This window comes from Trachemys scripta, unplaced genomic scaffold (genome assembly GCF_013100865.1).
Source record: "Trachemys scripta elegans isolate TJP31775 unplaced genomic scaffold, CAS_Tse_1.0 scaffold_28, whole genome shotgun sequence".
Lineage (NCBI taxonomy): Eukaryota > Metazoa > Chordata > Testudines > Emydidae > Trachemys > Trachemys scripta.
This window is the reverse complement of record NW_023260513.1, coordinates 2,117,314-2,142,485: the sequence shown is the minus strand read 5'-3', so window position 1 is coordinate 2,142,485 and position 25,172 is coordinate 2,117,314. Positions and strand designations below refer to the sequence as shown.

Below are 25,172 nucleotides of genomic sequence, written 5' to 3'. Positions count from 1 at the left end.
CCCACAGCCAGCGTCCGTGTGTCCCTCTCCTGCCCAACTCCCAATTGAGGGGTGAGAGGAAATGGGGAATCTTCAATGAGGGGCTGATGACACAGGAGGGGGTTATGTACCACACTGTGCTGGGCTTTTGTTCTGAGGGACGGGGGGATGGGACACCACAAACAAACCCACCGACCCCTCTACTGTCCTGACTCTGTCATTGCACATTCTAGGGCAGCTGGGACTGGAACTGACTCGGCCGTGGCTGCGTAGAGCCATTTCTTGCAGCTGGCCCCAAGCTGATCAGAGTCCAGCACCCACGGCTGCCTCACTGAGAGGAGAGATGTGGGAGGGAGCAGAAGTAGATCCCCCTGGACAGCCTCTTACCAATGCCATAGACTTGAAGAACGGAGGAGAACCAGGTAACTGGAGCTTCCCTGCCTAGGAACAGGCTGGAGAGAGGAGATGCCTTTCAGGGGTGGATGTAGCTGTCTTTTCTCCTCCTCCTCCCTCCACCCACCCCCGCCCCTTGCAACAGAGGCTGTATTGCTCCAATGGACTCAGCTCGTGCTGCACATGCTCTCTTGTGTGGCAGTGGCACGTATGGTTTTTAGGACTCCACGTGTTCTATCCCCTCGAAATCGTTTGGCTCACGTCTCCCTGGGTCGCTCCTGTCACTGCTCTTTCCTTCTGGTTGGTTGTCCTTCCAGTGTGTGAGTTGAGGTGTTTGCACTCATAACCCATGCAGACAGGGCCGGCTCCAGGCACCAGCTTGTCAAGCAGGTGCTTGGGGCGGCCGCTCCAGAGAGGGGCGGCACGTCCAGGTATTCAGCGGCAATTCGGCGGATGGTCCCTCACTCCGCCTAGGAGCGAAGGACCTCCGGCTGAATTGCCGCCGCAGATCGTGATCGCGGCTTATTTTTGTTTGTTTGTTTGTTTTTTGGCTGCTTGGGGCGGCCAAAACCCTGGAGCCGGCCCTGTATGCAGAGCCTGCCTCCGTGCATGGCCAGGAGCAGGTGTAGCTGCCTGTAGCCACAGCGCATTCACTTGTGTTTTGCCAGTGAATTTATCATGCCCTCAGATGTCTCTGGGTGCTAGGGAAGAGGATTTGCTAAGATTGAACTCCAGCCGGGGTTCCCTGGATTTACTCTCCCTGGAACACAGGCGCTCTTCCAAAGTTCCTGCCAACCTTTGGTTGTTAATTATGGCAACTCTGGATATTTCATGTTAACCATATAAATGCTCAATCCCTTTAACTTTCCTAAATTCTTTTTATCAATTTCCTGTGGCAGTGAGTTCCACAGTCTAATTATACATTGGCTGGAAAAAATAGTTCCTTTCCCAACTCTTTAATCTAATTGAATATCCCTGTCACACGGCCTGCACAGGTTTCCACTCTCCCAGGGGCCCTGTGTTGGCTTTCTTCAGTGCTTCACCTAGCCACAGGGCCCAGGTCGCCCACACCCAGCCGGCCGCTGTAGCCACCCATTCGAAAGTCCCCAGGGATGCATCTGGGTCATCTGTGGGGCCCATCTTGCAGAGCCCCACCCCAGCATCCTGGTCCTGTCCCCCAGTGCCAGACTCACCACCTTTTGGAGGATCTGTTGGGTCGCTGACTGTTCCCTGATAAACTCCTGCAGTGTCTGCTGTTGGTCTGCCTGCCATATCATCAGGGCCTGCCGTTCTGTCTGTTGGGACTGTTGCATTTCTTGCACCGTGGTCACCAGCCATTTTAGGGTCTCCTCCATGCCAGCAGCCATTGTTAGCGATGGCTAGGAGGATCCTGGACAAGCCCCCAGTGTCACAGGGTCGACACAGGTTTCCACTCTCTCATGTCTGGGCCCTGTGTTGGCTGGTTAAACTAAAGAGTCCCCACGCCTTCTTCAGTGCTTCACTCTTGTGTCTTTATTTACAGTGTGTGACAATGCGGTTCTGGCGGAACCCAACTGAGAGTGCCAACTCAGGACAAATTGCTAAAACGGGGCAGTTACAGCCCAAGGCTGGGGTTTCTCCACCTCTAAGGCAAACCAAACCAGCCAGACTAGGAGGACTTCGGTCTCATCCCACTGGCTAACCGCAAGTCTCACAAGCAATCTCCTTAGACACTCCAGTTTCCCAGTATTACCACCAGTGCCACTCGTTATGGGGACAAATGGTTATGAAAACCAATACCCCAGTAAAAGAAAAAGGTTCTCCTGATCCCAAAGGACCAAGCCCCAGACCCAGGTCAATATACAAATCAGATCTTAACCACAATTCACGCTGTTGCCAATCCTTTAGAATCTAAAATCTAAAGGTTTATTCATAGAAGGAAAAAGATAGAGATGCGAGTTAGAATTGGTTAAATGGAATCAATTACATACAGTAATGACAAAGTTCTTGGTTCAGGCTTGCAGCAGCGATGGAATAAACTGCAGGTTGCAAATCAAGTCTCTGGAATACATCCCCCGCTGGGATGGGTCCTCAGTCCTTTGTTCAGAGCTTCAGTTTGTAGCAAAGTTCCTCCAGAGGTAAGAAGCAGGATTGAAGACAAGATGGAGATGAGGCATCAGCCTTATATAGTCTTTTCCAGGTGTAAGAACACCTCTTTGTTCTTACTGTGGAAAATTACAGCAAAATGGAGTCTGGAGTCACATGGGCCAGTCCCTGCATACTTTGCTGAGTTACAAGGCGTATCTGCCTTCTCTCAATGGGTCCATTGTATAGCTGATGGTCTTTAATGGGCCATCAAGCAGGCTAGGCAGAGCTAATCTCAGCTTGTCTGGGATGTCACCCAGAAGCATAGCATAAGTTTGCCATACAGACAGTATAGAGCCAATATTCATAACTTCGACTACAAAACTGATACACACATATAGATGGCATAATCATAACCAGTAAACCATAACCTTGTCCTAGACACCCCATTTGACCCCCTTTATACATGATTTGGGTGCCACTACAGGACCTTGGTTGCAACAATGATCTATACGGTCCCAGTTTATGTCAATAACGTCACACAGTGCAACAGTGTTATCTCCCTTTCTCCCCCAACAGCTATCCCCAGTCAGACTCTCCCAGGGTCTCCTGGCCCGTGAGGCTCCTTTCTTTTGGTGAGGTGACAGAGATGTAACCCTCCCAGGCTAGCCTCCTGACTGAGCTTTCCTCAGGGCTTTTATAGCCCTCCTCAGCCCAGCTGTCGCTACTTACTCAACTCATAGGCGTGAGCCAGCCCTCATCTGGGCCTGTAGCTGGGCTCTCTGCTGACTACCTGGCCCCCCCCGCACCTGGCCTCCCTACCAGACATTAGGGCTTTAGCTAGCATTTTAGCAGAGCATTCAAGGGGTTTACCCCTGCCCTGCCACAATCCCCTTGTGACATTACTGACATAACCTGTGACCATATAGATTATTGTTGCAACCACTGTTATATATTTTCAGCAAATATTATACAAAGGTTGTTGTGTAAGGTGTCTATGGAAAGGGTATGATTTGCTGGTTATGATTATGCTATTTGTGTGTGGGTGAATTTTTGTAGTTGAAGTTATGAATATTGGCTATGTACTTGTATATCAAGGTGTTTTGATTCTACGAAGCCTCAGTAAAACATTTGGTCAGCTAACTCTTGAGAAGGGACTATTCTCAGTAAGTGCCCAATCAAGAAACACTTAAGAGACAGTGAACCTTGGGAGACACCAATCCACATCTGAGCTTTCCTGAAAAGGTTCAAACTAGCATGTAAACAATGGCTTCAGCTTGCAAACTGAGTCATGCATGGACATGTGACTTGCCCATGTGACTCCAGACTCCATCTTGCTGCTGGAATTTTCCACAGTAAGAACAAAGAGGTGTCCTCCTAGGACAGAGAGTATTAAAAGCCCTAGAAAGTCCTCCATCTTGTCTTCCCTCCTGCTTCATACCTCCGGAGGGACTTTGTACAAACTGAAGCTCTACACAAAGGACTGATGACCCATCCCAGCTGGGGATGTATTCCAGAGACTTGATTTGAACCCGCAGTTTATTCCATCACTGCTACAAGCCTGAACCAAGAACTTTGCCATTACTGTATGTAATTGATTCCATTTAACCAATTCAAGCTCTCATCTATACTTCTTTTATGAATAAACTTTTAGAATCTGTTTATCCTGTCCCCTCTCATTCACCTCCATCGATGGTGAACAATCCCAGGCTTGTCAATCTCTTGTTGTGGATTTTCCAGACCCTTGATCATCCTGCATCCTCCTCTGAATTCTGCAGGGTCCTTTCTGTGGATTAATTGAGCTGGTGATTTGGGGCATGATGTTCTCCTTCGCAGTCTGAATGGGAGTTTGAGTTAATATTTGTGTCCAGAACTGGGACAGAACCATTTAAGACGTCAAAATAAATATCTAGTGTGTGTCAGATCAGAGCCTGATGGCAAATAATTCTAGTTTGAGTCAGGATAGCTCAATGGTTTGAGCATTGGCCTGCTAAACCCAGGGTTGTGAGGTCAATCCTTGAGGGGGGACCATTTAGGAAACTGGGGTTTAAAAAAAAAAGTCTGGGAATTTGCCCTGCTTTGAGCAGGGGGTTGGACTAGATCTCCTGAGGTCCCTTCCAACCCTGATACTCTATGATTAACAGGTTTTGATCTTCCAGGTCATCCAGCTAATTCCAGCTCCAGGAAACCTGCACTATGGGAACGTCCAGCTGTCCTCAGAGCCATAACCGTGGTTATGACGGTCGTTGTCATCGCTCTAGTAGCAGCTTTGATAGGTAAGTTCCCAATCCCCGATGATTCAGTCTCTGGGTGTGGAACTTTCTTCCTTTGCAGCTCACACCTCCACCTCATCTCTTCCCTGGCCTCTCTTCTTTAGCAGTCAGGTCAGACAGAAGTCTCTCTAGGCCTCCCCCACTCCTTTTCCCCCAGGGCCGGTGGGGTGTCTGCGGCTCCCCACAGCAGCCCAGGTTCCCTGGGTGGCTCTTACCACACCCCGGCTCTGGCTTCTGGCCTGGTCAGGTGGCAGAGCCTCGGAAGGGAAGAAGAGCAGGGGGTGGGGCCCCATGGTGGGAGGAAGGGAGCTAAGGCCAACTTCAGCACCCCACCAGGCTGGTGCCGCTAGCAGGGGCTGTGCGTCATGGCGGGGGAGCTGATCCCCTTCTCGGCTCCCCGGCCGTGAAGCGCAGCCCCTGCCGCCGCCACCACCGAGCCTGCCCAAGGCTCTACGCCCAGGTTAACAAGTGGGCAGGCCTGGCTGACCCACATTAAAACATGGTGGGGCATGGCCCCCCTTACTACCCCAGTTCCAGCACCCCTATCACACATACTCCTCCCTGGCTCTCACCTTCCCCATTCCCTTCACTGCACACTTTGTACATCCCCAGCCTGATGGGGGCTGTGGCCTGGTTGCCTCTGGCACTACCGCAGTGTGTGTTACAACAAACTCCAACTACACTGCTTGTCGGATTGGTGGCCACGTCCTCTGAAGCAGCTGTTGCTGGCCACTCTCAGACTGGCCCATCTCTCACATCAGTCTGATCCCATCGGGCAGTTCTTGTTTCTGGCCCTGCTTGTTCTCCACAGAGATGAGAGACGGGACGATCCCTCACCTTGTGTTTTGTTTTTTCCAGTTGAAAAATCTAGGCCGTCTCCTCCTTGCCCCCCTGCTGCCTCCTGGTGCCCGGACGGCTGGATCCGGATCCAAGGGAAATGTTACTATTTTTCTAAGGCCGAAGGGAACTGGACCTACAGCCAGAGCGTCTGCTCGTCACACGCTGCCTCCCTGGCTGGGATTGAGAGTCCGCAGGAGCTGGTGAGAAGCCCGGATAGATGCTTTGTGCCAAGCCCAGCGATCGCTGGCACCACAGACAGGGCTGGAGTCAGGCTGGGCTCAGCCCCTGTAGGGCAGAGAGGAGTCCGGGTGCCTCCCAGGCTGGGCGGCCAGAGTCAGTGCGGTTCTAGCAGCTGAATCCTGGCTGGACCTGGGGCTCCAGCCACCTCGACCCTGCATCTGCCAGAGCCCAGGTGGGAGACTCCCCCTGTGCAGGGCTGGGCCGGCTCAGTCAGCTCCAGGCCAATGGGCTGCCTGGGGCTGGAGGAGGTGAGAACCTTCCCCCGCCCCCCAGCTCAGCCCAGCCCCAGGGTTCCCTCCTGGGTGGGGCGGGGGGAATCCAGCTGGAGGTGAGGCCGGCTTTATTCCTCCTCTTCTCTAGGATTGCCAACTTTCTAATTCCTGACAACTGAACACCACTGTCCCGCTCCTTCCCCCGAGGCCCCACCCTCTGTCCCGCTCCTTCCCCCGAGGCCCCACCCTCTACCCCACCTGCCCCCACTCCAATCACTCGCTCCCCCATTTCCCAGGACTCTCCTGCCGCCTGCAGAGCTGAGCTGGGAGGAGCTGACATGGAGCCTGTCCCCCTGCCCAATCGGGGCACAGGGGGGCACGGCAGGGGTCAGTCCCTGGAGTGAGGGGCTGGGGAAATTGGGGCACAGTAGGGCAGCGAGAGGCAGACAAGTCTCCCCCTTCCCCTCAGACGGCACTGGTCCGGTACCTACTTTGGAAACCGGTCCAGCAGCCAGCCAGTTCTCTCCATCAGGCTGGGGGATGGGAAGAGTCGCAGCTGCTAAGCAGAGCCTGCTCTTCCCACCCCCTGGTGGTGGAGGCTGGTTGCTGCAGGTAAAGGCTGCCAGTTTCTCTTTTCAACTAAACATTCTGGTAAAAAACCGGACACTTGGCAACCCTACATTGTCCTCTCCTCACTTCCCTGCCCTGGTGGCAGGGAGATATCTGCCCTCACCCTCCAGCTCCCTTCTCCCCCCGGCCCTGCTGTGCTCTGAGAAGGGGCTGCTGGGCGGACAGTGACCTTGCAGCTCAATTCCTGCTTCACCCAGTAGGTGCCACAGCCCCAAAAAGAAGACTGGGGAGGGTGAAGGGTTAATACTTATCTGATCCCTTCACCCAATAACAAAGGCCAAAGTCTCTAGAAATCTCCCGCTGCCCATGGCCCTGGTGGGTGTTGGAGCAGCACAGAGTCAGGGCCTAACACAGCTGATTGCGTCTATTGGGTTTCTAAGGGTTCCCTGCTGCCATACAAAGGCAAACTGGACCACTGGATCGGCCTCCGGAAGGCCATGGGCCAGGTTTGGAAATGGGTCAACGGGACCGAGTTTGACCATCGGTGAGTCTTTTTCTCTGTGTTGGTCAGATGTGATGTAAATGCCCCACTGGCTGCTTTAACTTCCCCTCTTGCCGGGAGTGGGGCCTGGTGCTCGTGCGGGGACGGGGGGATCCTGAGGGGCTGTGAGTGCAGCAGCTCCCTCCCTGTCTGGCACACACTGACTCTAGCTCCAATTGTCTCTGGGTTACAGGTTTGAGATACAAGGAGGACCAGACTGTGCGTTTCTGGACGAAGACCTCAACGTCATGAGCTCCAGCTGCAGCTCACTGAGAAAATGGATCTGCAGTAGACCTGATACCCCTGTGAATGGAGAGGGGCATGGAGTGGGAGGGGATTCGTGAGCTCAAGGGAATCAGACTGTTAGGATATAATGCTCTAATAAATTTGTTAGTCTCTAAGGTGCCACAAGTACTCCTGTTCTTTTTGCGGATACAGACTAACATGGCTGCTACTCTGAAACCTGTTAGGATATAGATATTCAAGCCGGTCTGGCCTATACTTTAAGAATTTAGGTGTATTCTTATCACTTAGCTAGTTATAGAGGTGTAAAAGAAAGAATCAAAATCACTTTCTGTCTGTGTAAGAGCCTTCTCTCACTGTGACAGTCTGAGGCCTGGTTCTTAGGCTAAGGCTGTCGGCTAAGCAGCAGAGGCCAGCCATAAACTGAGAAGCGAACAGTCACATCCTCACATTCCAAGCTAGTCACATTGAAATAAGGTGCTATTGGGCTGTTAGGAATATCAGGACAGGATTGTATTCCTATCACCTCCAGAGAAAGGAAAGAGCCTAGAAGAAGTAAAAGGAAATTTAGGTTGATAGTTCTTAGCAGACAGAAAACTCACTTATCAATAGACACAGCTGGGAAACCCTTATGTCTGTATAGATGTCGTTGTGAAATCCTCACTTCTGTGTTGTTTTTTATGTTTGTTTGCATGGTCTCTGTCTGGTTCTGTAATTGTTTGTCTGCTGTATAATTAATTTGGCTGGGTGTAAACTAATTAAGGTGGTGGGATATAATTGGTTAGCTAATCATGTTACAGTATGGTAGGATTGGTTAGTTAAATTTCAGTAAAATGATTGGTTAAGGTATAGCTAAGCAGAGCTCAAGTTTGACTATATAGTCTGGAATCAGGAAGTAAGGCGGGGAATGGGAACAGGGACTGGGGGAATTGGGATCATGTTTTATTAAACACACCTGAAATCATCCCTCTCCCAGAGGGGAGTCTAGTAGCCAGCGACCCTTCCAGGCCCTCCCTGTGGGGTTGGGATCACCCCTCTGCCTAGAGCAGGTCCTGTTGGTTTGAATCAAAGTGAAGGTTGTGAATCTATTTCAACTCAGCATTTGTGTGTCCTAAGTTCTGTCTCCGTCTCTAGAAAACCCCCTGTGAGCCAGTGTGTGGGAATCAAACGTTCCAGGGTGCGATCCCAACCAGGGAGAGGCTGTGTCACCGCTTGCCCTGCAGCCTGGCGTGCCTCACGATCCTGTGCAGAAACTCCCAACCTGGGCCAAACAGCCTGCAGGTCACGCCCTGAGTGGCTGTGGATAGCCACAGCCCTGGTCCAGCAGCCTGTCGGCAAGCACTAGCCACACCCTGGCTTCCAGCAGCCTTGATCACTACTTGCAGGGTAACCCCAACACACTCCCAGTCCTGGACTTTCCCCCAGAACATGTTCTGCACTGTCCAGCCCTCTCCTGGACAGCCCAGATCTACTATCTCCATTGCCCCTCACAGAGGAGCAACATACACAGTCTGCTACATTAAATGGAGTTACCCAAACAACTCACAGCACTGGATTAGTTGTAATTAAAGACTAAAACAAGTTTATTTAACTACAGAGAGAGATTTTAAGAGAGTACAAGTAATGAGGCATAAAGTCAGGAATGGTTGCAAGAACACTAAAGATAAAACATTTTCTACACTAAACAACCTAGACTTGGTTCGAGGTGATGTCCCTCACCACAGGTTCACAGTAATGTTGCTGACCAAACTCTCAAGCCAGGATCTGCTCCCAAAGTCCAACATCTTTTTCTTTTGTTATCTTAGGTGAAAAAAGAGAGCTGGGTAAGGAGAGGGAATGTGGGGTGTTTTTGCCCCTCACTTTTATAGTCCAGTCCCCCTTTGAGATGCAGTTTCCTGAAGGACACCCTCTCAAAGCAAAGTTTATTCAAACAGTAAAGAAGGCGACATGATGTCTGGTGGTGAAAAGTTCTGTGCTGTTTCTTCTCTCCTGTTTCCTGAAATGCAGATTTTCCTTGTCTCCTGTCTTCCCTCTCACTGTCTGAGGACCCTGTTTACAATGTATATGTAAACTAAGTGAAACACACATTCCTTTGTTTAAGATCTGCTTGACCAGTTCTTCCTAAGCAGGGCTATATGTGTCAGAATGTGTGCTACCAATATCATTTAGGGGGAATTCATAACTTTACATATAATGTTGCTACATCCATTTCCCCATGATATTATTGACCAGCAAGTTATTAGTTTTCAGATGATGCCTTTAAAAAGTGTATTTTGTATAAAGATTATTACACTAGTGTGTAGGGGTGTGAATATTATATTACAATAGTGTGAATACAGCTGTGGTCACCCTCCCCCATGGAGTAGAACACAAGCAGCGAGAAGCCATTCGTAAATTTGACACACTGGTCCCCAAAGAGACTGCAGGGGGTTGCAATTTCCCAGATTCTCAGACCCTCTGCTGGGGATCATCTCTTCAGCACCAGCATGAAATTTCCCCCCTTGCTCAATTCATCCTATCGGCTCCAGTTGCTCCCAGGTGCCTTTAATGATTTCTTGCCCTTCTGGGGTTTGCACCCTTCAGACTGGGACATGGCTCCTTGCTGTATCCACAAACCGCAACACGTTCCTTTCTGCAGACAGCCTCCCTGCAACCCTTGGGTGCCATAGGTTGGCTTTGGCCCTGGGTGTTGGGTTTTACATGGTGTTGGCACTTTCAAGCTCTGTCCACCTCCGTTAGCTACAGCCAGCAATGCAGCTGTGCTGCCCTGTGAGATGCAGACAGTGGATGTCTTCATGCAAACCCAGCCTCTGAATTTGTGCCTGGGAGCCTCTTTTTGTTAAAATGTGGCCCTAGAGACAGCTTGCAACACTTTTATTTTATTTTTTTCCAGGAGGTTCCTCTTTCCCCTCCCTGCCAAAACTTGTGCTGCCCCTGGTCACTGACTGACGATTCTCACATCCGCAGGCTGCACTTCAGGGATAGATTTCTTTAAGGAACTTTTTAATGTAAAATATTTTCTTACATGTCTTCTATAAAGATACTGCAATTCTGGAATGTTAATTTTAAACAAATGCTAATTATTGCAAATTCTAGAGGGCAGATTGTTGCTGCTTGAGTTAGGTGCCTTTTCCGTACCTTTTTAGCTTTTAAAGGAATCGGATATTTATTGCCCTTATTGAAGTGGTTTGTGTCCTGCACTGAGTTACCCTAAGTGACCACTAGATGTCACTGCACTGCAGCAAACTGCTGAGAGAGAGAAGGTGCTGAGGTTACCTGCTGAGGTGCTGTAAGCTGATTCACACACAAATTGTTTCAAGTGAAAATGGAAATCTTTTAGGCCAGTGCTGCTGTTGCATTGATGGGTGATTCTTTCCCTGGTACCCTTGTTCTCCAGTGAATTCAGAGATCCTTTGATCTGAAAAACTTCAGAACAGCAGGAGCATGAACTGCAAGTACTACTTAGGGATCAGCAAACTGAGAAGGAGGGTGTGTGTAAGAAACCATTGCATACTGTCGCTATCAAATTCAGAACCGGGCCAGAGAGATGGAACAAAACTGAGAGAGGATCTCGTTCATTACGTAGCATAAGGTGCTTTCTGCTTTTCCCCACACTGAACAGTGAAATTGTGAGAGCTGGATCACCTGGGGTCTCTGTATCAAGCTCTAGCACCACGCTGTTCTGTAATATTTTCCCCTTTGTGGTAATCATGAAGTGCCCCGGATATTATTAACAAGAGCGTTGGAATCAGAAATGGAATCACCATGGAAATGGGGGGAGGGGGGATTTTAGAGTGTAGCATTTTGCACAAATTAATTTTGAACTACTTACTCCAAACGCCCATCACTATCACAGCACCTGTCAGATGAGGATCCCAGCTGCTCCAAGCCTCAGAGCGAGCCGATGCCAGCGTGGCCACTGAGGGTGACTGTAAGAGTCAGTGTTTGGTGAAACGTCTTCAGCCCATAGTGAAAGAAATAATAATGGCCACCCGCTGTCCTGTGGAGCTTTGTGCAACACCCTCCAGTGTTATTGTAAGAGACATGTTTAGGCTTCAACACAGGTTTATTTGTAAAAATAAATAAATAAATAAACCTGTTTTAATTTAAATAATCAAAATTTGATCTTTTCAGATTTTTTTTTTAAGTCATAGCTTATCCACCCAGATGAGACTCATTCCTGGGCTCAGTTTATTACTAAAACCTGGCGCAAATAGTCCATGGCAAGGTTCCAAAACATAGTCCATTTATCACCCCCAGCACATATAGTCCTTAAAATCTCATGACATCTGGTCCATCAGTGGAGCACACACCAGTGCCTTCCACCACACCTGGGCTCTTCTTTGGTCCTCTCCTGTCCTTCTGCCATGTCAGCTACCCCAGCTGGAGCGCAAACCCACTCTTCCCAGCAGTAACCCCCACAGCCTCTCCCCTGGGAGTTCATCGTCACCAGGGAAATATCCAGCACTCGCCCTGTTCTGTTACCTTTCATCTCTAGCAGATCTACCCTACCATTGTTCCCCTGGCCCTCAGCTCTCTCTGGCTCCAGCATGGGGACATCAGCAGGTAAATCCATCTGCCACTTCCCTGTCTTCAGCCTTCCCCAGCAACATCCTGTAACTTCCTTCAAGGACTTCCTCTTCCCTGACCAGTCTATAGCTCCAAGCGCTGCCCTGCCCCCTTAACCGGCCAAACGTGGATCACCTGTTCTAGCACAGGGGCACTGGACCAGCTTCATTTAAAGGGGTCAGCTTGTTACTGTGTGTCCCTTCCAACGAGCTCCTGTACCCGTTTGGGAACCTCTGTGCTGGGCTACGATCTGAGAGGGGAGAACCCCAAGGAGGGAAGAGGCTGGTTAAGCAGAACCCAGGTGGGAGCAGAGAACTCAAACTAATGGCATTAAACTGAGCAAAGGGAAAATATCATCTAGCCCTCAGGAATCTAACTCTGGAGATCTATTTCCCCAAGGGAAGCCCTGGGGAGAGTCTGTAAAGAAGACAGACCTGGCCTCCTTCATCTACAGGTAGTGGAAGGTGTGTCCCCAATAAAGCTTTTCCAGGCCTCGTTCCTAAGAGTCTCCAAGTTTTGACTCCACAGCACGTCCCTTCCCCATTGTACAGGCATCGGATTTACTGCAGATCCAGCGTCTCCCTGTGCTGCACCGCGAGCTGCCGAACCAGCCGTCATCCATCAGAAAAGCACAGTCACCGCCTCCTCTTATCGGAAACCTGCAACACAGACCCCAGGGCTGCGAGTCAGGGCGGGGCTGGGCATTGCCCATCAGTCACAGACAGGGGGAGACGCCACCACAGGGCGGGGCAGCCAGAGGAGCAGCTGCACCCAGAGGCATCGGCCGGACTTTAGACTCCTCCCTGGCACTAGGGGAAAAATAAAGGTGTAGGAAACACAGGTAGTGGCTATTGCAGGGCAGGGAGAGGAGAAAGCGGGTGGGGCTGAAAGACGACAGCTGGGGCTTCCAGTGATGTCTTTGTGCTGGTAGATATTAGGCATGACATGCGCACGGCTCAGCTTTGCCTGACGCTCTCCCCTCGCCCCAACTTTCTCTCCAGGCCCATTCGGCCCAGAGGGGAGAGAATCCACAGGCCTCTCCCATGGCAGCGAGCAGCAGCAGCTCTCTGCGGAGAAGAGTTTGATACAATCCTCCCCAGGCCGCTGGGGGACTGTCAGAGAGGCCGGGGGCCTGTTTCAAACCCCACGGGCTGTCAGGACAGACTGTTAGTAATGAAATGAGATTTCTCCCTACAGCCTTCCCACGGAGAGACGCTCAAATTACCCCAACAGTGAAGGAACCTGTTCATCTCCAAACACCACTCCTCAGAGTGGGCTTAGGGAGTCTAACTTCCACCCGGACAACCCAATGGGGATGGGGGAGCTCCGGTTAGTGTCTCTTCCGGCAGCCTCCCTTGTGCCCAGAACTGTGGTGCATTGTAAACCCCGTGGGGCAGGGACCATCTTTCTGTTCTGTGATCGTACAGCGCCTGGCACTATGGGGCCCTGGTCTACGGGCGCTACGTTACTACAAATTACAAACAATGATAACACTGTGTGGGGGACTCAAACGCTGCTGGAATATTGGTTTTAGTCCATGAAAACCAAATACCAAGAAGAGCCCAGACACATTCCCACACCCCAAACAACCTTGGTTAAATATAGTCTTCGTCTTTTGGCAGCATGGCAGGCACCTGTGATCTAACCCAGAAAATGTTACTGGAGGGACACTGTAGCGAGGGGGTGATGGGCGGAGAGAGAGCCACGACCGCCCCCCTGGTGGGCAGAACCGGGATACCTGCGGCCACCCCGCCGGAAGCAGAGGGGCGGGGCAGGAACAGGAACTATAAAAGGCCGGCCCACGAGCTCAGTTGGGGCAGAGTTGCTGGAGGAGCAGGATATCTCTCCCCTGCTCGTGGACCTGATGGAGGCTGTTCCTGTGCTAGAGACCCAGAAGGGCTGTCAGAGCTGCCAGACACCGGGGACACCGAGGAGCTGTTGGGGCTACCGCCTGCCCTTTACCCGAGCAAGACCGACGACAGCCCCCGAATGCAGGTACCCGGACTGGGAGTGGAGGAAGGGGCCCAGGGAAGCTGAATAGGGTTTGGCTCTGTGACTGATTGCAAGCCGGCCAGCTTGTGAACAGATTTCCCCGCTGACTCAGTGGCAGACCACTCTGCCACTGTTAGGGCCCTGGGCTGGGATGCTGTGGAGCGGGAGGGCCTGCGTCCCCCTACCCCCCACTGTCTGGGGTGGCAGCCCCCCCACTTTGTGGTCAGGAGTCTGGCACTGGTCTGGCACCTGCCTGAACTAGGACGCCAGATGGTTTGCTGACTCCCACCAGAGAGTTCATCTCCCCTAAACTGCTGTGTGGCTCTGCATGACAGCCGGCCAGAGCCCCTTACCTGAGCTGATCACTGCCCCGCCCTGACTGGGGGCCCCGGGCGAATACACTCTCTGCGACTGCCTGAGTGACAGCCGGCCAGAGCCCCTTACCTGAACTGATCACTGCCCCGCCCTGACTGGGGCTCTGGGCGAATACACTCTCTGCGACTGCCTGAGTGACAGCCGGCCAGAGCCCCCCTGGATCACTGCCCCGCCCTGACTGGGGGTCCTGGGCGAATACACTCTCTGCGACTGCCTGAGTGACAGCCGGCCAGAGCCCCACTGGATCACTGCCCCGCCCTGACTGGGGGCCCCGGGCATACAGACTTATTGCTGCTCGGCTGGACTGCAGGTCTGGGACACTAACTGTGAGCCAGTTTTCCCCTGGACCGAAGTGCTCTGGCAGCATGGTAGCGAAGGGGCATGGTCTCCTGCCCTGACAGACAGGGAGAGCCGTGACTGCCTTACAGAAAGGGACTCACCGGTTGTCGAATTCGGTGCCGTTGGGCCACATCCAGGCCTGGCCTGGCTCCCTCTGGAGGCCGACCCAACGGTCGAGGAAGCTCTTATAGCGCAGCAGGAAATCCTGAAAAATAAGACCAGTCAGATTATGTTTCGGTCCCTGGCTGTGGTGCTCACTGCCCCTGTGGCTCTGTGTGGCCCCTTCTCAGCAGTTCAGGTTTGGATGGGCCACCCGTAGTTTGCCAGCTGAGAGCCCCGGGTCCGATGACGCCAGCCCAGCCCACGCTGGAGGGGGAGTGAGAACAAGGCCCAGTCTAACGAACCAGCTGTGGGTCGTGAAGACAGGACTCAGTAACAGCAGGAGTTCTCCCCTCCACTGGTCCCCTGCTAGGTTGGTAGGGGTCAGAGCTGGCAGCTCCGCTCCTCTGACAGCAGCTTCAGCCGGTGAACCGATCGCTGGCTGAGAATCCCGGTTTGTTGGACGTCCCATCAGACTGGGGCCTGCTCAGCTGGAAGCCTGGGGACACGTGCAGGAGCTGGGAGCTGCTCAGAGGCCATTTTATCCCATCTGTCTCCATCCCCACATCCATGTTTACATGGACAGACCTGCCCCTGCCCCATCCTTCTCCCTCCCCTCTGGGGCTGGGCAGCTGCTGGGCTTTGCAGGCACCTCTGCCCTCCTTGCCAGGCTCCTTCCCAGCAGCTTTGCACAGAGCGACCCCCCCCACCCCCAGAGAGGCAGGAGCTGCTCTGAGGAAGGGCAGAGCTCACTCCCTGCACAGCCCAAGAGCCTGAGTGCTTCCCCGGGCAGGCACACGGAGCCCCCACCCCACTGAGTCACTGGCTGTGGGGAGCTGCAGAGGCCAGCCCAGCCCTACAGAGGGGGATCCTCCCGCCTGGGGCTCTGGGAAAGGGGAGCGGGGCTGGGAGTGGGTGATCCTGACTGTGAGCTCAGCTCGAGACAGGCCTGGGATTCAGCCACCACAAACACTCTCAGGAGAGGCAACCGGGCAGTTTCTGGAACCCCTGGGGCTGAGCCCAGCCTGATTTCAGCCCTGCCAGGCCCAGTCAGTTGGGATAAAGCATCTGCCGCTCTCACCTTTTCCTGCTCACTGTCGATCCCAGCCAGGGAGGCGCTGAGTGCAGAGCACTGGCTCTGGCTGTGGTTCCAGTTCCCTTCAGTCTCTGAGAAATAATAGCATTTCCCTCGGTACCCGATCCAGCCGTCCGGGCAGCCGGGCCCAGCAGCACCCACAGGTGGTTTGGATTTTTCCACTGTCAGAGAAGCAAGTAACACAGGGTCAGAGACTGTGTCCCCTACCCCCAGCCTGACTCTGTATCTGAGTGAATGAGGGGAGAGAATCCCTCCGATCCAGGCTGCAAGCTCCTTACGCCCCTGACCGCTGTGCTGAGGGAGGAAATAGGCCATTTGAAACAAGGGATGGGCACCGACTCCCTCCTCTTTAGTGGCTTAGCTTCTGGGGGTCAAATTCGCAGACAGTGCAGCTGACAAGCAACCCAGAGCAGAGTGCAGCAACAGCACATTCACCGTGAAGGTGTGGAGCAGGCAGGCAGGGGGAGTGTTACCCGATGGCCGGCACAGACAAATATTGACCCCATCTAAAGATAAAGTTCAATAAGATTGTGTGGGACACTCGGTCTAACCACCCCAGGGACGTCCTGCTAACCCAGCTCGCTGCCCCCCTCCCCAGGGTCTTTGCTTTAGAGATGCACCTTGGGATGAAGATGGGATTAAACCGGGGTGGGCAAATTTTTTGGCCCGAGGGCCACATCTGGGTATGGAAATTGTAGGCAGTCCATGAATGCTCATGAAATGGGGGTTGGGGTGCAGGGGGGTGGGTGAGGGCTCAAGCTAGGGGTGTGGCTCTGGGGGGCAGAAATGAGGAGTTAAGGGTGCAGGAGGGGGTTCTGGGCAGGGGGTTGGGGTGTGGGATGGGGGGCTCCCAGTTGGGGGTGCAGGCTCTGGGGTGGGGATGAGGGGTTGGGAGTGCAGGAGGGGGGCCCAAGCTGGGTTTGGAGGTTGGGAGGGGGATCAGGGCTGGGGGTTGGGGCAAGGGAGGGGCTCAGGGGTTCCAGTGGCTCTTACCTCAAGCAGCTCCAGGAAGCAGCGGCATATCCCCCCTCCAGCACCTACGCGGAACGCGGCCAGGCGGCTCTGCATGCTGCCCCGTCCACAGGCCCCGCCTCTGCAGCTCCCATTGGCCATGGTTCCAGGCCAATGGGAGCTGCAGGGGCACCGCCTGGGGCAGGGGCAATGTGCAGAGCCACTTGGCTTCCCCTAGGCATAGGTGCCAGAGGGGGGACATGCTGCTGCTGCTTCTGGGATCCGTGTGGAGCCACAGCATACGTGGAGCAGGGCAAGCCCTGGACCCCGCTCCGCAGCAGGAGCTTGAGGGCCGGATTACAATGTCTGAAGGGCCCGATGTGGCCCCCGAGCTGTAGTTTTCCCTCCCCTGGATTAGACTCACGTCAGGAAACAAACTCTGACTGCACCAATCAGGGCAAGGGACCGGCTCCCAGAGAATCTGACACTAGACCCAGCCCAGCAGAGGTGTGTTTTATGTAAGTGATTGCACCAGTAAGAATTCCCACCATTTCCCAGCCCAGGGTGGGGGGACTAGCACAGCCCGGAGCATTTTATCCTGGGCTTAAAGGAAGCCTGTGCAGAGTATTCGGAGCCACGTGAATTAGTTTTAAAGTAGTGCTGTAATTCTCAGTCACAAAAATGGCCACAACGTCGCACCAGAACCTCAGAAATGGGAACAGTCTCTAGGTTAAGACTGTGGTTCCCAGGACCCCAAACTGTGGGGTGCTCCCCCTTCCCCTGGGGGGTGCAGATGGGTCAGTCCTGTAGGAGCAGCTGGGGAGCTTCACCCAGCTTTGCTCTGCCCCCAGTCCCAGCTGCCCAGACAGTAAAACTCCGGTTACCCGCAGTAACTATCTTCCACCATGTGGGGGAACGGGAAGAGCCTGGAGGACCACTTAGCAAAGGCTCCAAAGAGGTACCAGCAGCTCCCCAGTCCTGCCCCACTCACCCCCTTACTCTGGCTCCCCCTCCTCCATCCTGCCCCACTCACCCCTGGCTGCTGGGGGGGGGGGCATGGACTGGGTAAGGGGGGGCGTGATTGAGACAGTTTGGGGACCACTGACTGGGCTGAGCTGGGTTAAAAAGGTCAGTGCCAAAGTCACCCTGTCCAGAGACAGTTCAGCTGGGATTTCCCCAACAGCCTCAAGCCAGCGAGTCTGTCACAGGCTCCCAGGGAATTTCAATGGGCACCAACTCCCGCAGCCTCCTTTTGGAGAACCCACCCCCGCCTCCTCCCCCCAGTGCAGCAGCAGGGACCAGGTCACAAACTCCTGGGAAAGCCTGCTGAAGTTTAACCCTTTCAGGGAAGGAGCAGCGGTGCGGTCAGTCAGGCCTAACACCCAGGATACATCTGAAGGGCCCGTGCAGTTGGTGAATACTCAGAGGTAGGGAGGGTTATTGGGTCACTAACAGGGAAGCCAGGACAAGCCATTCTAGACCCACTGGAGTCACTGGTTAGTAGCGTCCCTGCCTCCCCACAGACAGTCCAGGGGAGCAGAGACTGGGTGGACCAAGCACTTACCTGCTAAAAGTGCTGCTAGAGTAACGATGATGATCAAAACGGTGAAGGTAGCTGGGACTAGGACTTGACGGGAAGCTCGTTTCCTGAGCGTGTTAGATCCAGGGCCTGAAAGAGACAAAGCCATGAGAGCTTCTGGGGAGCAGACTCATTAACCGTAGCCGTGCCTGAGCCGCTGTCAGCAAATATCTATTGCGATTCCCAGGGTGCTCTGAGTCAGAGAAACAAGGGGTTCGGTTTTTCTATTTGCAGCTACAATACAACCAGGCTCACAGCATTCAACAGAAGAGTCCCTGGGAGACCCCGAGGGGAGCCAGGCAGGGACAGACCCACTGGGTTCTCTCAGGCTCCTTCTCTAGCTCCAAGTGCAGTTACCTGGGGGCAGAGCAGCACAGGTGTCAGACCTACAACAGAAGCTCTAAATCTCCTCCCTGCCCCCCACTCAGGAGCCTCTGTGCTGAGAGTCCGAAGCAACCCCTGGCCCCCCCAGACTAAGGACTGGCTTCTCTGGGCCCTGCTCCGATCCCTCAGACCCCCTGCAATCCTTGACCCTCCTTGTCTGAAGCAGCAAGTTTCGTTTGAAGTCTTGATTCTCAGGACAAAGAGGGGATTTCAGTTAGTGACGGTGAGACACAGACACTGTTACTCAGGGGAATGGCCCCTGGCTGCCCCCATGGGAGATGAGGCTCCCAGCTCCAGTAGCTGGGACATTTGGAGATCTCAACATCCCCTCTTCACACTTGGCAGGCACAGCAGCTGCACCGGCGAAAACCGCAGGAACAGACGCATTACCTGCCACCCCCAGACATGGGCTCACTTTCATGCACGCCCAGGACCCTGCCTCCGTGTGATGGTGTCGGGCATGTGCCTCTCACACATTTCACACAGAGAGGGAACGCGAAAGTGAAGTTGGCCAGAGGGAGACGGGGGTCCAGGATTTCAGAGGGGTAACAGCCCCTGCCCGCTGCGAGACCTGTGGCCACAGCCAGGCACACAAAGTACAAGTAGCAGGGCCAAGCTGGGTACCTGATCCATCGGAGCTCATCGCCACACTCTGTTTCCTGCAGCGTCCACACACGGGAGTTTGATCAGTTCCATCCACCATTGAAAGTGTGGCCGCGTCTGGACATGCCTCAGTGTCTCTGCCCGGCCTGTTCCCGTATTATAATCTCTGAAAAGATTTAATTAAAAAACAATTTGCTGAATCCATAAGCCTATATCAAAAACTTTGAGTTAAGGCTGCTTTTCTATATAAATTAATAAGTCAGGGGACAAACATCTACCTCTGGATGTTGAGCTTTATACATCTGGCACAATAGGCCGTGGACACTATAAAGGGCTCAATCCTCTGAGGGACCCAGGGGCTACCCTACGGGCTGCAAGATTGTTTAATAAATAAATGTTATCTGCGGCTTTATTTAATTAAATTCCACTTACCATCCTAATGCGGCTTGATACACGTCACCAACAAAAACGTTAATTATCTACTAAATAAGCAATATCTCATTCATCACTGTCTAACATACTAAACATGTCCCATTAATAAGAATCTGAAAATATTAAGCTATGTGGTTGCTCTAATAGCTGTCTATAGCCATAGTGTAGTATTACCCTGCTAGGTAACAAGACAATGCACCGAATCTAGTGGAAAGGCTCTATTCAGTCATAAATCCACATGTTTTAATGGTTACAGCAACCACTGAGGAGGCACCTTTCTTTAGGAAATAAGTGAAGTACAAATGGAAAAGGGGATTAACATCAATGATTTAAGCAGAGGCTTCCCATTTGCTGATTTAAACCAGTCCACTCTGGCACCAGCCTCTGCCCCGCAGCCCAGTTGAACTCTCAGCCTCGATTGCTCTGCTGGCAGTAACTGTGGGGGAAGCAAAGGAGAAGAGGGAGGCCCCACAGGGGGCAGCAAGGGGAGCTCTGCCCTGGCAGACATGGGGGAGCAGGGAGGGGAGGGAAGCCCCACAGGAGGTCGTGAAGGAGGCTCTGCCCTGGCAGACATGGGGGAGCAGGGAGGGGAGGGAAGCCCCACAGGAGGTCGTGAAGGAGGCTCTGCCCTGGCAGACATGGGGGAGCAGGGAGGGAGGGAAGCCCCACAGGAGGTCGGGAAGGAGGCTCTGCCCTGGAGGAGGCTGCGGGGTGATGGCCCAGACGAGCCATCCTGGGAACCAGCCAATCAGATCCATGCCCCACATCTGTTGCAGGCATTTCAGAGACCACCAGGAGAAACCAGGCCTGGGGGCACCTAAAAAACTCCCCTGACCGGGGGCGGGGCGGGGGGAAGAGCGCAGTACTGTCAGGAGTAATTCCCTCAGCTGCACCTGCCCAGTACTTCTGAGGCCCTAAAGTTAGGCCGCCTGATTGGCTAAGGAAGCCAGCCGGCCAGTTACAGACTCTCTGCAACCCCTGCTCCAGCTCAGATCCTCCCTATGCTCAGCCTTGTTCCCATCCTGTTCCAGCCTTGCCCCTGCCTCAGAAACAGCCTTGCGCCTGCCTTCCCGTGATCCGGTTCCAGCCCTCGGCTCAGACTCTGCCTCAACCCTTGGCTCGGGCATTTGGACTCTGACTTCGGCCCTGACCCTTGGCTCGGATTCTTGCTCCAACCACTAGGCCCAAATCCTGCCCCAACCTGGTCTGTTGGCAGAGAGGCCACTTGCTCAGGGCCCGTATGTACCCCCCGAGGAAGAAAACGTCTAATACTAGAGGGCTGCTGAACCTAGCAGACAAAGGCAGAACAAGATGCAATGACTAGGAGTCGATGCCAGAAAAATACAAACTGGAAATAAGGTGCAAGTTTGTAAGTGAGGGGAGTTACCCCTTAGAACAGTTCCCAAGGGGATGCAGCAGATTTTCCATCACTTTCCATCAAGACTGGATGCTTACATCACTGGGTGAAATTCTCAGGTCTGCATTATGCACGAGGTCAAACAAGACTAACACAATGATGCCTAGTGGCCTTAACATCTACGACTGCCTTCATGCCCTTTGATATCCACTGAGAGAAGCTGCCCAGGGGGTCAGAGGCTTCTTTGAGACTTGAAAACAGAGGAGTCCCACTGCCAGGGAGGTGGAATCAATCACCCAGGGGCCTAGTTCTGAGGCATGTTGCTAGGCCCTTGCTGGGGATTGTGGTGGCCCCATTGAAGAACGCTGTATGTGCTAAGTACGGATTCTGTGGGGATCTGGTGAAGGACAGTACGGAACATTTTCCCCTTTTACACTGAAGTCCCCAAATGGAGACTGTAAAACTCAGAATTCTGCCGCTGCCCCACTCTGCGGCCCTTACTCGCATTTTCACGCCTTTCCTGCTAACTCCATTGGTTAGTCTGTAGGATGAGCTCATGGGCAATACCAGTTACACTGGCAGCAGGGGCTTGTCTGTAGGACAGCTGGAGCTCTGCAAGGCATCTGCAGCCCTAACTCCACTCCCAGGGCCTACAGCCGGCAGCACAGCCCACCAGCCATATTGGAGCCTTGTTCTGCCCCATTATTGCCTCTCCAGACAGCTGTCCTTAATGGTTAGTTACTAGTGTACGGGGCCGGCTCCAGGTTTTCTGTCGCCCCAAGCTGCCAAAAAAAAAAAAGAGAGTCACAGCAGCGCAATCGCGCCGCTCCACTCTTCGGTGGCAATTCGGCAGCGGGTCCTTTGCTCCAAGAGGGACTGAGGGACCCGCCGTCGAATTGTCACTGAAGACCTGGACAGGCCGCCCCTTGGTATTGGCCGCCCCAAGCACCTGCTTCTTTAGCTGGTGTCTGGAGCCGGCCCTGCTAGTGTAATCCAGCAAGTGTCTGTGTTGCCTCGCATAATGACAAGTTTCAGAGTAACAGCCGTGTTAGTCTGTATAATTTGTTAGTCTCTAAGGTGCCACAAGTACTCCTCAAAAAGAAGAGCAGGAGTACTTGTGGCACCTTAGAGACTAACAAATTTATTAGAGCATAAGCTTTCGTGGACTACAGCCCACTTCTTCGGATGCATATAGAATGGAACATATAATGAGGAGATATATATACACACATACAGAGAGCATAAACAGGTGGGAGTTGTCTTACCAACTCTGAGAGGCCAATTAATTAAGAGAAAAAAAACTTTTGAAGTGATAATCAAGCTAGCCGAGTACAGACAGTGTGATAAGAAGTGTGAGAGTACTTACAAGGGGAGATAGAGTCAACGTTTGTAATGGCTCAGCCATTCCCAGTCCTTATTCAAACCGGAGTTGATTGTGTCTAGTTTGCATATCAATTCTAGCTCTGCAGTCTCTCTTTGGAGTCTGTTTTTGAAGTTTTTCTGTTGTAATATAGCCACCCGCAGGTCTGTCACTGAATGACCAGACAGGTTAAAGTGTTCTCCCACTGGTTTTTGAGTATTTTGATTCCTGATGTCAGATTTGTGTCCATTAATTCTTTTGCGTAGAGACTGTCCGGTTTGGCCAATGTACATGGCAGAGGGGCATTGCTGGCACATGATGGCATATATCACATTGGTAGATGTGCAGGTGAACGAGCCCCTGATGGTATGGCTGATGTGATTAGGTCCTATGATGATGTCACTTGAATAGATATGTGGACAGAGTTGGCATCGGGGTTTGTTACAAGGATAGGTTCCTGGGTTAGTGGTTTTGTTCAGTGATGTGTGGTTGCTGGTGAGTATTTGCTTTAGGTTGGGGGGTTGTCTGTAAGCGAGGACAGGTCTGTCTCCCAAGATCTGTGAGAGTAAAGGATCATCTTTCAATACCACCCTATACCGGAAACCTACTGACCGCTACACTTACCTACATGCCTCCAGCTTCCATCCAGGACACACCACACGATCCATTGTCTACAACCAAGCTCTAAGATATAACCGCATTTGCTCCAATCCCTCCGATAGAGACAAGCACCTACAAGATCTCTATCAAGCATTCTTAAAACTACAATACCCACCTGCTGAAGTGAAAAAACAGATTGACAGAGCCAGACGAGGACCCAGAAGTCACCTCCTAAAAGACAGGCCCAACAAAGAAAATAACAGAACACCACTAGCTGTCACCTTCAGCCCCCAACTAAAACCTCTCCAGCGCATCATCAGAGATCTACAACCTATCCTGAAAGATGATCCTTTACTCTCACAGATCTTGGGAGACAGACCTGTCCTCGCTTACAGACAACCCCCCAACCTAAAGCAAATACTCACCAGCAACCACACATCACTGAACAAAACCACTAACCCAGGAACCTATCCTTGTAACAAACCCCGATGCCAACTCTGTCCACATATCTATTCAAGTGACATCATCATAGGACCTAATCACATCAGCCATACCATCAGGGGCTCGTTCACCTGCACATCTACCAATGTGATATATGCCATCATGTGCCAGCAATGCCCCTCTGCCATGTACATTGGCCAAACCGGACAGTCTCTACGCAAAAGAATTAATGGACACAAATCTGACAACAGGAATCAAAATACTCAAAAACCAGTGGGAGAACACTTTAACCTGTCTGGTCATTCAGTGACAGACCTGCGGGTGGCTATATTACAACAGAAAAACTTCAAAAACAGACTCCAGAGAGAGACTGCAGAGCTAGAATTGATATGCAAACTAGACACAATCAACTCCGGTTTGAATAAGGACTGGGAATGGCTGAGCCATTACAAACGTTGACTCTATCTCCCCTTGTAAGTACTCTCACACTTCCTATCACACTGTCTGTACTCGGCTAGCTTGATTATCACTTCAAAAGTTTTTTTTCTCTTAATTAATTGGCCTCTCAGAGTTGGTAAGACAACTCCCACCTGTTTATGCTCTCTGTATGTGTGTATATATATCTCCTCATTATATGTTCCATTCTATATGCATCCGAAGAAGTGGGCTGTAGTCCACGAAAGCTTATGCTCTAATAAATTTGTTAGTCTCTAAGGTGCCACAAGTACTCCTGTTCTTCTTTTTGCGCATACAGACTAACACGGCTGTTACTCTGAAACAAGTACTCCTGTTCTTCTTTTTGTGTTGCCTCGGGCATCACCATTCTGTGGCAATGTTGTAAATCTCCACGAGATGTCAGCATTACACAGCACATCCCCCTCCATCTAAGGCATTCCAAGGACTTTGCAAACGCTAATCATGAAGTACAAATTCTTTGCACTTATACAGAACCTATTATCCATAGATCTCACGTTCTTCCCAGAGCACAATAAGCCTGCTTACATCCGTCTGAGAGGATGACATTAAGGCAGAGGCAATAACCAACACCCTGACGTGTTCACATCATCAGTCAGTAGCCGACCTAGGAATAGAACCCAGGCATCCTGACTCAGTCCTCTGTTTTAACCTTTATACAGCTTTCTCCCAGAGCTGGGTTTAAAATGTGTGCTCTGGCCACTAGACCTCACTCCCCCAGCCCTGGGAAAAGGAGTCCTAAAGACCATCCTTCTTTCAGGCACAAAGTGGAACAGTGGGCTGTAGTCCACGAAAGCTTATGCTTTAATAAATTTGTTAGTCTCTAAGGTGCCACAAGTACTCCTGTTCTTTTTGCGGATACATACTAACACGGCTGCTACTCTGAAAAGTGGAACAGTAACTCTCCTACCGGCATACAAACCAGCAACTAGTGTAGTAGAAATCAAATTGTTTATTTGCTCTTCAGACCCTGATGAGCCCTTAATCCCGTCACCTGGGGAAGAGGGAGAGAAAAATCCTGCTTCTTCCTGCTTATCTTCCTCACCTCATCCCAAGGGAAATTAAATTTCAAAGTGATTCCCCTCTCCAGAAAGGTAAATGCTGTGGAAAAAAGGGGAAGGGGTTGAGTAGGAATGGTTTTGCCACTAATAAGAAGAAAGATAGAG

General features: G+C 52.1%; 2 protein-coding genes across 6 annotated transcripts; one reads left to right on the top strand and one right to left on the bottom strand.

The window, feature by feature from the left end:
* Positions 1-227: 227 nt before the first annotated feature.
* LOC117870484 (C-type lectin domain family 2 member B-like) lies at positions 228-7,475 on the top strand. Its single transcript, XM_034757669.1, has 5 exons — positions 228-401; positions 4,596-4,712; positions 5,568-5,749; positions 7,012-7,115; positions 7,306-7,475. The coding sequence occupies exons 1-5, from the start codon at positions 323-325 to the stop codon at positions 7,454-7,456; spliced, it is 633 nt and encodes a 210-aa protein (XP_034613560.1). The 5' UTR covers positions 228-322; the 3' UTR covers positions 7,457-7,475.
* A 1,323-nt stretch (positions 7,476-8,798) lies between these two features.
* Positions 8,799-25,172, bottom strand: LOC117870474 (C-type lectin domain family 2 member D-like). Of its 5 annotated transcripts, none has more exons than XM_034757652.1 (6): positions 24,917-25,172; positions 19,364-19,508; positions 18,341-18,445; positions 15,811-15,986; positions 14,732-14,835; positions 8,800-12,583 (listed from the first exon to the last, which is right to left on the bottom strand). In XM_034757652.1, exons 2-6 carry the CDS (start codon positions 19,440-19,442, stop codon positions 12,424-12,426), a joined length of 624 nt encoding a protein of 207 aa, XP_034613543.1. In that variant the 5' UTR covers positions 19,443-19,508; positions 24,917-25,172; the 3' UTR covers positions 8,800-12,423. The 5 variants fall into 5 exon arrangements, with proteins under 5 accessions (XP_034613547.1, XP_034613543.1, XP_034613542.1 ...); XM_034757651.1 differs by having other exon boundaries at positions 24,929-25,172; XM_034757654.1 differs by having other exon boundaries at positions 25,001-25,172.

Bases quoted from the DNA above. Each gene is read 5' to 3' on its own strand.
- LOC117870484 (XM_034757669.1), top strand. From the start codon at position 323: ATGTGGGAGGGAGCAGAAGTAGATCCCCCTGGACAGCCTCTTACCAAT. The intron at 402-4,595 runs GTAACTGGAGCT...TTGATCTTCCAG, and splicing joins GAAGAACGGAGGAGAACCAG to GTCATCCAGCTAATTCCAGC. The intron at 5,750-7,011 runs GTGAGAAGCCCG...TGGGTTTCTAAG, and splicing joins TTGAGAGTCCGCAGGAGCTG to GGTTCCCTGCTGCCATACAA.
- LOC117870474 (XM_034757652.1), bottom strand. From the start codon at position 19,442: ATGGTGGATGGAACTGATCAAACTCCCGTGTGTGGACGCTGCAGGAAA. The intron at 18,446-19,363 runs GTACCCAGCTTG...TGTCTCTTTCAG, and splicing joins GATGAGCTCCGATGGATCAG to GCCCTGGATCTAACACGCTC. The intron at 15,987-18,340 runs GTAAGTGCTTGG...CTTCTCTGACAG, and splicing joins TCTAGCAGCACTTTTAGCAG to TGGAAAAATCCAAACCACCT.